General features: G+C 46.5%; 1 protein-coding gene across 1 annotated transcript; it reads right to left on the bottom strand.

The window, feature by feature from the left end:
• Window positions 1-556: 556 nt before the first annotated feature.
• On the bottom strand, window positions 557-6,054 carry LOC137768370 (GTPase IMAP family member 6-like). The gene is made up of 3 exons (XM_068549843.1): window positions 5,836-6,054; window positions 3,678-3,765; window positions 557-1,302 (listed from the first exon to the last, which is right to left on the bottom strand). The coding sequence occupies exons 1-3, from the start codon at window positions 5,995-5,997 to the stop codon at window positions 557-559; spliced, it is 996 nt and encodes a 331-aa protein (XP_068405944.1). The 5' UTR covers window positions 5,998-6,054.
• Between the last annotated feature and the right edge of the window lie 8,724 nt (window positions 6,055-14,778).

Raw genomic sequence — 14,778 nt, 5'->3', positions numbered from 1 at the left:
TTCTACTTGGCTTTCTACTCCCCAGCCCAGTGTCTGCCCTGCCCCACACGGCACAGGGCCTCAAAAGTCATCATGCCTGCCCCCTTAGCGGGCAAGGACACAGCCCAAGAGATGCAGAGGCACCTGGTCGACATCCCACACTGATCTGCTACATCGACGTTTAAGCGGCGACTCCAGTGGCCAGGATGCTGTGGGAGTTACACGGACGAATGAGGCTCGGGCCTGCCCGCAGGAAGCTGTGCTCCTATCGGTGTTCTACTGCAGACTCGGAACGCCAAGGAGACATGAGGATGGAGGGGCACGGAGGAGGGAGGGCCCGCGTGTTCTGGAAGGTGTGATGAAGGACCTGGCAACTCAGGAGCCCGCGCGCCGCTCGCCGCCCCAGACCCTGCCCTGGACACTGGGAGGGGCGGCGACCTGCGGGACGGAGAGAGCCAGTGAGGGGCTGGAAGCCAGACTCCGGGGCCGAGGGAGGCCGGCAGGAAGCAGCCGTGGCTGCGTGAAATGCAGCGCGTGTCAGGTGGGCGGCCTCTCCAGGAGCTGTCCGTGAGTGCGCTCAGATGCCTTCTGGATGCGCCGCAGTCCCTGCCGGCACGGCTCCTCGCTGAGCCCTTCCCTGGCCCTGGGGGCCCCGGCCCTCCCGCCCTCGCTGGCGCAGAACGTGCCCCTGGGGGGGGCGGTAAGCCTGGCGGCTGTAGTAACGGCCTTCGTGCTCCCACAGGACGCCTTCGATGTGTCGCATGAGCTCCTGCAGCTGCGCCTCCTGCTCCGGCCCCTGCGCCTTGTTGTTGAAGCCGCAGTGTCGCCGCTCGCAGAGGACGTCCAGCTTGGCGAGCTCCCGGTTGTCGGTGTCTCGCAGGTACTCCTCCAGCGAGCCGCCGTCCAGGTCCTCCTTGCGCGTGAACACCAGGATGGTGCGGGCCAGGATGGCGGCCCCGAAGAGCTCCTGGAGGCGCCCGACCGCCTCCCGATCCTCCTCGGTGAAGCGGCCCAGCGGCGTCACCAGGAGCACCGCGTGCGGCCCCGGCGACGAGAAGGCGATGGCTTCGCAGCCGCCCCGAGCGCGCCCTGGCGGCGCCGCCCCCGGGGACAGGAGGCCGGGGGTGTCGATGACCTCGAGCTCCTTCCCCGCCCACGCTCGGCGCCCCCGCTGGAAGGCCTTGGTCACGGGCCTAGCGCTGACCTTGGACTCGAACACTCTCCGGCCGAGGATGCTGTTTCCTGTTGCGCTTTTCCCGCTTCCGGGTTTTCCCACCAGGATGAGCCTCAGCCTCTGCGGGGTCCCTTCATCCTCCCGCAGCCCTGGAAGCATCCAGAGAAGGTGGGGGGCCGGGGTTAGAGCCCATCACCCACTTCAGGCTCACCAGGGGCAGAATGTCCGGTGGGGTGGGGGCGCCAGGAGAAGGAAAGACCGGCGTCAGCATCTGAGACGTGCCCTAGGCTCACGTTCTTTCCTTCCCTCTCTCTTTTTGTAACTTTTAGGAGAAAATTATGGTAGAATATCCATAACAGGAAGTTTACCATTTTAACCATTTTTAGGTGTAGCATTCAGTACCTTCATATGGTTGTGCAATCATCACCACTGTGCAGCTCAAGAATTTTCCATCTTCCCAGACTGAAACCTGTCCCCGTTAAACGCTAACGCCCCGTTCCTCCCTCCCCCTAACGCCTGATAACCACTATTCTTTCTGTCTCTATGGGTTTGACTATTCTAGGGACCTCATATAAGTGGAATCAGACACTATTTGCCCTATTGTGTCTGGCTTATTTCACTTAGCATAATGTTTTCAAGGTTCATCGACGTTGTAGCATGTGTCAGAATTTCCCTCCTTTTTAAGGCTGAATAATATTCCACTGTAGGTGTAGACCACATTGTGTTTATTCATATATATATATATATATATATGTATATATATATATATATATATATATACATATATATATATGTAGACTTTGGGGTTGTTTCCACCTTTTTGCTATTGTGAATAATGCTGCTATGAACCTTAGCACACATGTGTTCAATATCTGTTTCAGTTCTTTGGGCTATATTCCCAGAAGTGGAATTGCTGGATCATATGGTAGAAAGCTACATTTTATGTTTAGGTTTTGAAACTTCTTCTCAGGGTCACCTATGTGGGAATCATCCCATCATGAATTGGGACCCTGAGCTTCCTCGAGTACCTCTGATTGGAGACCCTTCTCAGGAAGAGTGGTGAAATTGAAAGCACGCAGCCTCTGTGTCGGTCCTCTCCCTGACGGGATCGACCACGTCACATTACCTTTAGTTTTCCCAGCGAGGAGTGTTGTGAGGGTGGGTTGTTTACAGCCCGACCCCCAGCTCCACAGCACAGCTGCACACTGGGGTCACATTCTTAAGCTACATCCTTGGAGCTGGGCCTGGACATTCTCACCCAGCAGAACGTCAGAGCCATCAGCTGCGAGAAGCTGTGTCATGCCAATCTAATACTTAGAAACCCAATGTCCAGATTTTTTAGAAATCACCGGAGCTGGAGGGCAGGAAGGGAATTCCCTTCTCGTGGCCTTGCAGGTCCCAGGGGCCAGAGCACATAGAGAAGAGCCAAACCCCAGCCGGTTTCCAAGTCTGCTCCACACTGAAGACATCGATGTGTCTCAGTGACAGAGCCCTGGTCTCCTGAAAGTAGGACTGGCACCGCCTTCTTCCAAATCTCCAGCAACGTGTTTCTGCTGCCTTTCTCTCTTGGCTGGCTGACCCACCGACCAGTTCTGACTGGATGATATTGGCTCCCTCCAGCTTCCCTCAGGTGGCTTGAAAGGAATTTGAGTGGATGGGTGGGAGTTTCACAGAAGCAGGGAGGGTGCAGTGTTCATCTCCACCCTCCAATGCAAAGCTGGAGGGAGACAAGGGTCTCCCGTCTGGGCAAGCCTGGAGGCGCCCACGCCATTGGACTTTAAAGCCAGATTTTTAAAGTAATGCTTAATCTCGATTGCTGCCAAAAAAGGGGAAATCAGGTGTCGGCACTTGTATTGTAATTTTCCTATGCAGCTTATTAATATGGCTTTCTCTCAATGGCTCAGGTCACTGAAGTTCATATAGTAAAAAAAATCAGTCGTGTTGAAATGCATGATGAATCACAAATCAATTCTTCTGGCCAGGAAAGTGGATGGATTTCCTGCATTCCTATATTCCTAAATTCTATTTCCTCAGGCTAGATGGTGAAGTTGAGCCCATGAAAGTTAAGCCCCTGACCCTGATGCAACAGCTTTTGTGGGGAGGGAGCCCCTTGGGAAGACGGAGCCCGGTCCTGGGGGCACCTGAGTGCATCCTGCTTGTTCACTAGTACTTTGCAGCCCTCGTGACCCTGAGAGCTCTCACACTTGAGCCAGCAAGATGCCCACACGGAGGCCTGGGGCGAGTCATTTTTCACACCCACTCAGCACATCCTTCCTGAGACTCAGTGAAGGGGCAGTTGGTGCTGTCCCTCACCCCTTCGGCCCACTGCGCCCATCAGGGACCTTTCCCTCCTATCTGGCCAGGTTGAAGAGAGGCCCGACCCAAACGTCCTTCGATGGCCGCCGGGTGGGCAAATCTCTGACAGGCGGAACTCCTGCTGCCTCTCCCAGCGTACCCCCTGTACCTCACAGGTCCCCCGACCATGACCTCTCTCAAGTTTAGGTCTGCTGGAAAGATGTTTTACCTCCTGACCCATCTTGTGTAGGATCCTGAGACAGGCCTTCCTCGCGATTCTCTGGGAAAATGAGTTCATCATATTCTTCTTCCTCCGACTAGAAAAAAATAATCATATGTCTTACTGACTTTTCCACCGAGTTTTAAGAGGCACCTGACTTTTGCCTTTCTCTTGCCGAAAGGAAGTTGTTTGCATTGGTTTGGGGGGGAGAGAAGGAGTGGGGGGGGGAGTCTAAGACACCCTCTACATCCTTTAGGGCCCCTGTTTCCTCCTTTCTCCCCCTGCACTGTGGTCTCCATTTTGGGGTGATTCTGTGATGGAGAGAAAGGATCAGGGATGCATCCTGACAGATACTGCCCTGGGAGCAGTGGCCAGCGTGCCCGGGGGACGTGAGCAGGCAGTTGCTGGAGGGGCTGGTGAGGGGCTCTTGGGGCCAGAATGATCTGTGGGGAGAGCGTGGCAGCAAGGGCCGCAGAGGCCAAGAGCTGGGCGGTGAGGAGGACGGCGGACTCGGACAGGCTCCCTCTCCACGTGGGGCCCCGTCCCGGTCCTGCTGGGGGCCCGGGGGACTCGGCGCTCCTCCCCAGGCCAGCAACTAGGTGGTCGCACTGCCTGGGCCTCAGCGTCCCTGGAGGTGTGAATGCTGGGCCACAACTACATGTTCGTGACATCTCTTCCCTGTAGAAGATTCCAACACATTTTTTGACCTTCTGTAGAGCGATTCCTAGTTCTCTTTGCGAAGGAGGGCCGTGTCACCCACCCAGGAACTCCCGTCATCCTGAGGAGAGAGCAGCGTATCCTGCCTTCCATCCGTGCCACGCTGCAGACCAACACGCTTCCCTGTTTCAGGAGCCCATCGTGTTGTATCTGCTTGGTATTCTCTGTGGGATGGGGAGGGAACCGTGTGGCCCCATGACTTTTTCTGGAATGTGTAGGACACTCAGAGACAATCACAGTCAGATGGCACTCTCCAGATGGAGGCTCTGAGTTGAAGGGGATGGTAGCCCCGGGGGAGCGTCCATAGACACAGCTTTCCCGTCACCACAGCATCCCCGGGGGGCTAAGGCTCTCTGCTCACCTGGCCCACCACCTCAGTCCTCGCCAGATCCCAGGGGCTGGCCGGGGAACTGCGGGGCTGTGGCCGCAGGACTGGGGGTTCAGTGATGTCAGCTCTAACGTGCCAGCTGAGAGCAGACCCAGCCCCGGAGGTTTGGTGACCTTCCGGGGAGAGTGACCAGGCCAGGTGGGCATGTTCGCCCAGACCTGTTCAGCCGCGTTCTCGTGAGGACGCAGGCTTCTACCTCTCAAAGGGGCCCCGGCTTTGCAAAGTGGAGATCCCTCAGTCTCTTTGTCCTTGGTGCCCTTACATCATCGGTGGAAACGGAGACAGCACGTCACCCAGGAAACCTCCTTCCTCCTCTAGAGAGAAGGGTGGTGAGAAGAAGATACAGGCCGGGCCGGGACCAGGGCAGGTGGGTGAGGCAGACCCTGCGCTCCACCCTCGCGCTCAGACAGCGCGTCTGCCCGGCCCCTGGCCGCCTCAGCCTACACCCTGCCTGACAGGGCATCACACGTGTGCCACGTGCCACAGGGTTTGTCTCCAACACGGAGCAGATACGTCCCCTTTGTGAGGTTTCTCAGGAAAACAGTGAAACTCACAGAAGTGTCTTGCCCAGGAGCAAGCAGTGAGTTCCAGGCAGAGCACAAAGGGTTCAAGGTCCTCCTGACTTCTTAGCCCCGGCTCCTCTTGTTGTACCTCAGACACGCGTGCACACACACACACACACACTACTTACACACATACACTCACAAAAGTACGAACACACACAAACATAGCACACACATACCTACACAACACACACATGAACATATATATTCACAAACACAGCACACAAACACATACATACACGAACACGAATATGAGACACACACTCCACTGACACACATATACTCACAAACGTGTAAACATACCTACAACACACACACACACACATAACACACACAGAAAACCCGCATACACTCACCTACACACAAAGAGACATACACAACACACACATACACACACACACACTACCCACACCATCCCCACTACACACTCTCAAACACGACACACACACAAACACAAATACACATCACACACAGACAGTGCCCACACACTCGGACTTACCGCCCCGCTGCCCCCTGGGCAGAAGGAATGGCCGTGTCCTGTGTCTCCCGGGGTCGCGGGCACTCGTGAATTCTTTGTTTCCCCTTTTAGAGCTGCCACATTGCAGGCTGAATGGAGAAGGTAAAAGAAAGTGTCCCAGACGTATGAATAGATAGAGAACATAGCTTATAGTTTTTCAGCAAAATGTGATCTGAAAGCTCAGCTCAAGAACTGCCCTTGAAAGCGCAGCCGTGAGCTGTGAGCTGAGGGAAGAGGAAGTGGTAGGAACAACAAGGCCGGCCCTCCCGACTCAGAAAGCTCTGCCGTGATAACAGCCACAGGAAAAACAAGAACACGCGTATTGTTATTATTTTTATTCTGAACTAGCACAGCTAGAACCCAGAGGCTTAAAGCAAAGCAGCAGATCTCTCAGAAAATGTTGCGCCGGGGGAATGATTTTTTACTGATTTCCTCCCTTTTTTGAGAATGCCCCACTTCCTGCAGGCATCCTCTGCCTTCCAGGTCATGGCGGATATTCACTGTCTCTCTTCCTCCCCCAGGCTCCTCCTTCAGCCACTCCACTGGCTGCCCAGGGCCTCCAGCTTGCTGACCCTACATCTTGGGACTCATCAGCTCCATAATCCCGTGGACCACAGGAGCCACACGAGCCAATTCTTTATAATAAGTCTCTCTACATGCGTGTGTGTATACACACACACACACACACACATACACACACACACATTGTGTATCTGAAAATTCCAAAATCTGTGTCACAGCTGAGTCTGGTTCTAATGTTTGCTTTGTGTGTTTTCTCCTGCCTTTCAGCACGCGCTGTAATGTTGTTGAAACCCAGACATGATATGTCAGATATTAGGAACTGAGGTGAATAGGCCTATGGTGTGAGATTTGATGTTGATCTGGCTACGAGCTGTGTTTAATGTTTGTTGTAGCTGTAGGCGCTAGAGGCCTCAATTTCCTCTTGTGCCCTTGTTTTGTCTCCCCCATTGTCTGCGGGTTTCCCTAAAGCCTCTTCCTAAATAGAGCTTGTGCCTGGCTGTTCTCTCAGCTTTCATTCACTGTTTTCATACTGGAGTCCTGCTGATGTGGGGTAGGGAGTGAAGGAGGGGAAGCATCATGTTGGGATAGAATCTCACTCTTACAGTGGGTCTGTGTTCCTGGGCTGTGAGCATCACAATTTTTTTTTTTAAGCTTGTCCTCCTCTTCTCCCCCTTTAGGTGATTCAGGCCAAGTATGGTCCCTTCCCACCTTTCCCACTTCATTTTATAACAGGATTTTTCTTTCCTTCTATGCTCTGGCCGTGAAGAACTTTTTCTAGTTACTTGAATACTTCATTCCCACCTTTCTTTCCTGGAACTACTGTAAAGAGCTGGAACCAAAAGCTTTCTCAGGGAGTGTATTCTATTGACAAAAAGATTTTGATAAAGATTTTGGAGGTTTAATGGTGGTTTGGAGGATTAAAATGTTCACTAACACTATTTTAAACTTTTTTCTAGTATATATACTGAAACCATAAGAGACAAAGTAGCTGTATGTATAAAAAATGTAAAGGTGGATGTGAAATTATCATTATTTGTAGATGCTATGATTATATATGTGGGAAGAATCAAGAGAATAAACTGATAAACTACTATAAACAATAGGAGAATTTAGTAAATTGATGGATGCAAAATTAAATAAAAACCATAAAAACTGTCTAACATACAAACAATAGCCAATTAGGTATAACTTATGACTTTTAAAACAACAACAGCAAAATAAAAAGCCTGAGAATAAACTTTAAAATTGTGTAAAAAAATCTAATAAAGAAAACTTTGAGAAACTTCTGAGGGTATGAAGCAAACAGAAATCTCCCACGTTTAGTGAAAATGTATATTAGTAGAACCACTTTGGAAAACTCTGTGGAGTATCTCAGAAACCTGAATATCACATACACGTAGTCAACCTTCACCATTCTACCCCAAGGTGCATATCCAACAGTAATGTGTGTGTGTGCCAACAAAAGGTAATGTCTACAATATTTATAGCAGGATACATAGAATAGCAAAAACTGGAAACAGTGTAAATGCCCTCAACACAAAAAAGAAAGAAAGAGAGGAATATGGTAACTACGTGAAGTGGTGGATATGTTAATTAGTTTGATTGTGGTGACTGTTTCACAATGTATATATCAAATCATCAAGTTGTATACCTTCAATACATATAATTATAATTTGTCAATTTGTCATACTATATGATCCAGCAATTCTACTTCTGGGCATTGATCCAAAAAGTTGAAATCAGGATCTTGAAGCAACGTTAGCACTTCCATGTTTATTGCAGCACTCTTCCCAACAGCCAAGATGTGGCAACAACCTGAATGTCCATCAACAGATGAGTGCGTAAAAAAATGTGGTATCTATGTACAGTGGAATATTATTCAGCCTTAGAAAAGGGGGAAATCATATGCCATATGAGACAATATGGACGAAATGTGAGGACATTATGCTAAGTGGAGTGAGCCAGTCACAGAAAGACAAATACTGTATGATTCCATGTATATACAAAATAGTCAAAGTCATAGACTCAGTGAGTAGAATGGTGGTTGCCAGAGGCTGGGGGATGGGTAATGTATTGCACACTTACAATTTTGTTAGGAGGGGCTGACCTTGTCTTAATAGTGCACTTTTTCAGACTCACAGACTTAGAGAACAAACTTATGGTTAGTGGGGGGAAGGGTGGGGGAAAGGGATATTCAGGGAGTTTAGGATCAATATGTCCACACTGCTATATTTAAAATGGATAACCAACAAGGACCTACTGTATACCACAGGGAATTCTGCTCAATGTTCTGTGGCAGCCTGGATGGGAGGGAAGTTAGGGGGAGAATGGATACATGTATATAGATGGCTGAGTCCCTTTACTGTGCACCTGAAACTACCACAACATTGTTAATCGGCTATACTGCAATATAAAATAAAAAGTTAAAAAAAAAATAGTGCACTTTTTAGTCTGTTGCCATTGTGATAGTTTTACCTGGAAACGTGTCGTTTTCCTTTAATAGGTAGTTAGTGTCCCCAAGGCAGACCTTCCGACCTGGAAGGCAATTTAAAGACCATTCCATTAAATCTACTCTAACTCCCTTTACTCACTGAAAAAGAATCAAATTCCAGAGTACTGGTGACTCTCCAAAAGATTCAAATTCCAGAGAACTGGTGGCTCTCCAAGGTTCGTAGAGGTGGACAAGGAAAGATTAGAACCTTGCCCACTGAACTCTCATCTGGATTCATCCCACACTTCACAAGAAGGAGGCTGTGTCCCTCCAGGTGCAAGGTATGGGGTGCAGGAGGGGGTGCTATAGGGAGAGGATTAGCTACTCGGAAGAAAGAATATAACCTGTAAATCCAGCTGAATCTGTAAGTTGCAATGTGTCTCTCAGTCAATCAGTTATGTTTCTTTCCCGGGTTTTCCTATATTTCAATGCACTTTGTAGCACTACCTTTTTATTGAGTGGCTGCCATGCTCTAGGCAACGTAAGAGATCTTTATAGAGATTTCTATCCTATGAAAGCCTCATGGCAACCGTGCAAGATTGGTTTTATTATCCCTTTTCATAGCAGAGGGAACTGAACCTCAGGGAGCTGAAGGAATTTTCTAGAAGTGGTGGGTCTGGACTCACAGTGTAAGTTGGTTCTTTTCTGAAGCACATGCCTTTTTTTTTCACTTCGCAGCCTTTCTTTCACCTGGAGGTCCTCTAGGTCTTCCGAGAACCACTGGAGAAACATTTTTTAATGTTTTTTTTTTCCCCCCTGACTATGACTCCCACCTTTGGCTTCCCAAGATGGAAGAGAGAAAAACGATCTGTGAAATGTGAACCCTCCTCCTTGCCTTCCCTAATGACAGGCTTGCTAACAGGTCACCATTTGGGAAAGAGTGTGGACTATTTTCCCCTGATCCGCCTCTGACCTGATGTAAAGTATAGAACGATGGGTCCGAGAAGGAACAGGAAGAGGCCGTAGTGTGCAGTGGTTAAGAGTGAGCACGGTAGTCAGACAGTCTTTGACTCAAATCCTTGTTCAGCCCAGTACCTTTTAGCACCATGACCTTGGGCAAGTTTCTCAGTACTTTTGAACCACAGTTTCCTTACCTATAACATTAGAATAATAATACTACCTTCACCCTAGAGTATTTATAAGGAGTAAATATTCCTATGAAACATGCATATCAGAGTGTCTGGAATATAGTATATACTCAGTAGTGGTTGCAAAGGCATACATACATCTTAAACCTTTTGCTATAGAACATTTCAGACATTTACAGAAGAATAGTATAATAAACACCCATATATCCATCACCAAGCTTTGACAAATATCAACTTCTGACCATTCATGTTTCCTGTATATCCCAACCTACTTCCCATCCCAACCTTGGATTATTTTGAAGCAAATACTAGACATTGTATCATTTTACCTATAAATATTTTAGTATGCATATCTGAAACAGAAAGATGATTTTTAAAAAACACAACCACAGCATCAAAGGTACTATAAATCTTTAATTTTATCAAATATCCTCTCATTAGAGTTTAGATTTCAAGGATTATCTCATAATTTATTTACAGTTTAGTTTGTTTGAATCAGGTTGGAAAAAAAAAAAGGTCCTATAAGATGATCCCAGGTCATTTCATGCCTTTCCTGCCTCAGACTTTGAATCAGTCATTTCTCCAAGAATCCCTGGTTTCTTTGAGTAGAAACTGGTCCTGAAGACTATAATCTGGTTGGTCTAAGTAGCCCATCACAGGCATGCATTTCTGTTACATCGCTTTTGATCTCAAGCATTTACTTTTGGTTCTTTCTTAGGATTTCCATGTCTCTGCTTACATGGCTCATCTGTTCTTACATTAGAGTCCGCGCATATTCATCTTAGTTGTTTTAAATTCCTGGTTTAATAATACCAAGATTCCTGTGTGGACAAAACAATCTTGCCTGCAATTTCAATAAACATGAATGTTGCCCATCAAGCCATCAGCATTGCAGCCCCCTGACAGTGGGCCCTGAGGGGAATTCAGAATAGAGGAAAGCAGGATACTGTCCTTAGATAGCTAAGATGCATATCAAAGGAATGGTTTCCCTGAGCCCAGACTCTTGCATCTTCCCAGACATAGAATAGCACTACATCATTAACTTGAGATGTCTGGTTTTTGTGTGACTAGCAGTAACCTTTTGATGTTTGACTACATATCTGTTTTGTTTTGTTTTGTTTTCAACAAAAACTCCTATATCTCCTGGCTCCTCCACTACCTCTTTGGAACAGTTCCTCAGAACTATCTGAGCGGCTGTCTCCCCAGCTATAGTCCTCAGTAATTCCTCAGACGAAACAGAATTCTCAACTTTTAGGTTGTGCATTTTTGTTCAGTCGACACCTACCATGTCTGGTTCTGACGCTTGCTCTGTCTCTTCAAATTATGTGTTTTGCTCTTTAGTACGCCTTGTAATTTTTCTTGTTAGCTGGACATGAACAAGAACTGCTGTAAAGAAGCCTTTAGTAATGGGGTGATGGGCTGGGGCAGGAGAAGTATTCTATAGTCCTGTGATTGTGTCTCAGTTCTAGTGAGCCTTTGCCTCTGGACTGTGAACCTCACCAGTGTTTTTCAGTTTTTTTCTCCCCACTTGGGTGGGACAGTAGGGTTCCAGTGGTCTGGAGGTGGGTATTTCCCTTTTCCTACATGAAAGGCTTAGCGCTGACTGTAGTTGTAGATTTTTCTTCCTCCAGGTTAGGTAGGCTCCGACAAAACCCCTGCAGGTTAGGCTCTGGTTAACTGGTTTCCCCTGAGGGCAAGCCTTGTTGAGGAGAAAAAGATGCTCTGCTCTATTTTAAGATGGTTCCTTTGCCCCTCCCCCTGCAGGAAGCAACAGGGGATTTTTCTTCCCGATATTTACTGTGAGAACCTGGTGGAGCTCTTAGAAGTGAAACTCACAAAAGTGTGGAGACGCCCCCCATGACTGGGTCCCCCTGGAGTTTTAACTCCATGCTGACCATCGAGCAATCCGTCAATCACAGCAGGGCTCCCTGCCCAGCACTGCTGCCCGTGGCGAGTCTCTGCTCTGCAAAGCCAGGACTCCCTGCATTTGCCTGTCTGTTCTCCAGTCTTGGGGGCAGCACTTTGCCCTGTGTCCTCAAAGGGATCGCTTAAGGATTTAAGAAGAGTTGCCTTTTCACTCTGTTCAGCTTATCACTTATTCTTAGGATGGAGTAGTGACTTCCAAGCTCCTGACATGTAACTGGAATCTGGAAGTCAAATTTATCAAATGGATTCCATATGGCATCTGTATTTTGTTGTTGTTGTTGTTTTAAACTACAAAGAATTAACTTATTTTCCTGGTAATTGTGAAATCGCTGAGTAAACATAATAAGGAACCAAATATATTAGTCCAGTGACAAAGCTTGAAGTGAAAAGAGAAAATTGTTACAAAGTAACCTGTACTTGGAGTCCTAAGGCCTTATTACTCCCTTCTAATGCAATACATAAAAAATAATTCTAAGTTGCACTCAATATATTGGATATGCAGGTACAAATCTTATCATTTTTGATAATGATTTAATTTTCCTTAGTTAATTATTTCTAGCTGATAAATATGAGCAGAGGCAAAATGCTTTATACTGATCTGTTTAGAATATTTTATTATTACACTGATCATTGAAAAAAACTGATTGCTATGAACGTGTTTACAGAGCAGATATGCATCTGTATTTTGAGTTCAATTTAGAAAAGTTTTCCTCACTCTCAGGTTTTGAAAGAATTTGTCTGTTTTCGTCTAATAGTTCATAGTTTAATATTTTAACAAATATCTGAGGCATTTGGAATACTTCCTGGGTTGTTATGAGGAATGAATCCAATTTTAACACTTTTTCAAATGATTATTCAGTTATTTCAACACTTCTCATTATAATGTCCATCTGCTCTCCCCTGATATGGGATGTTGCCTTTATTATACACTAAATTTTCTTATGCAAATGAGTGTTTCTCTAGATTTTCTGATTTTCCCACTGGTCTTTCTATTCATGCACCAATACTCTAAGGGGCTTTACAATATTGTGTACTATCTGGCCTTCCCTGTTGTTCTTTTTCTAATTCTCATTCCTGTAATTACTTTTTCTTCTCTTTGCATTGACTGATTTCTCAAATACCACGGGAAAGTGAGTTGAAGATGGTTTTAGTTTTAGTGAGAAAGTATTTCCCCATTAAGTAAGTTGCTGGCTTTCAGGATGAGTAGAGAAATAGATAAGAAAGTATGTGTCAATTCATATTTTACAGAATGTTTTTACTGAGAATGGCTATTGGTGAGTTATGTTAATAATTTTCCTCTTAATGAACATCCCCCCCTCTCTAGTTTTCTAGAGTAAATCCCACTTGATTATAATGTAACCCTTTTTTAAATGTTTCAGATTCTGTTTTTGCTAATATTTTATTAGGATTTTGTATTGATATTCGTAAATGTGATTCATCTGTAGTTTTTTGGTAGAATCATTGTCAGATTTGCAGCTCAAAGTTACATTTACTTCTTAGAAAGAATTTGAAGGTTTACCTTATTTCCCTATATTCAGGGATAATTTAAGTAAAGTTGGGATTCTCTGATTGCTGCAGGTTTAATAGAACTCTCCTGTGAAGCCATCTGGGACTGATGATGTTTTGTGGGGAGCACTTCGACTGCTTTCTCTGTTCATTCTTCCATGATCACTGGTCTACTTCAACTTTATGCCTCTAATGGAGTCAATATTTATAAGCTCTATTTAGTCCAAGTTTGAGCCCTTGTTCACTGGGCATGGTTTTAAGACTCAAATGGAAGGAATTTGAAGGCCGAAATGCATCCCGTATTGAGTGTTGACACTACCTGTGAAGCACATTACACGGGCCCCTTGTGAGCATTTTGTAACTGTCAGTAAATTATCCAGTTACCCCAGCAGCATTGTTCTCTGGTTTCTGAGACATGAGTTGATAAATGTTTGTTGTTTCAAGCCACTAAGTTTTGGGGTAATTTGGTACACAGCAGTGGATAACTAGTACAAGATGTATGTTCGTTTATGCATATATACGAAATATGTCTTTAAATACTGGCCACTGCACTTGCCGCTGGGAAAGGAACTTCAGATTCTGGGGATCAGGGTGGGAGGAAACTTACTTTTTACTATAGATCCTTTGATCTATTTCAGTATATTGTTCATTCAACAAATGAACAAAGAGACAAATAATAACGTTTGTAATATCCTCCAATAAACAATAATTCCAAAGGCCCATTTCAAAAAACAATTGCCCAAGTCTCTTATTTTTCTCCGCTTTCCTTTTCTAGGTGCCAACTTAAAATTCTCCTGCCTATAAATTCAAATAGCTCTGTGTCAGAAACATTCCAGTTCCCCCTGCAGATCCACTCTCTTCCCTTTTCGGTCCTTCTTTGGCCCTGCCGGGGACCACATCAGTGGACTCCATTGTTCTCTGTCTCTCTCTCAGGCCCCACCAGTGGGGCGGGCAGCAGAGGATCTGTGGGAGCTAGAGAACTAGATGAGGGAATTTGGCTCCTGGATCCCTCTCTGCCTGGTCCGATCTGAGCAGCTGCCACCTCCAACCAAAGGTCCAGCCACAGGCATCAGGGGCTCTCAGATCTGACCAGTAAAATATACCTGTGTAGGAGTCTTGTCATGCCAAGCCTGTGGTGTGTCTGCAGCAAAACTTTTGACTGCTTTCTGGGATCACAGCTTGACCTGGGAATGAATTTTAGGTTTCAAAAATGCCCCAGTCTGGTGATTAGGGTCAATGGTAAAGCTGTAAGAGGTAGCCATAAAATAAACAGACTGATTCTCTTTTGGCATCCCTCACTCTAAGGTGCGTGTTACCGGAAGAGTTCCAGATGTATTGTGCGAAGGGGAAAGAGGGTTAGATCGCATGCCTTAGCTCAAAGGGGACAGATTT

Source organism: Eschrichtius robustus, chromosome 8 (genome assembly GCF_028021215.1).
Source record: "Eschrichtius robustus isolate mEscRob2 chromosome 8, mEscRob2.pri, whole genome shotgun sequence".
Taxonomy (NCBI): Eukaryota; Metazoa; Chordata; class Mammalia; order Artiodactyla; family Eschrichtiidae; genus Eschrichtius; species Eschrichtius robustus.
Note: the sequence above shows the minus strand (reverse complement) of the source record. Positions and strands in the feature narration are given on the sequence as shown.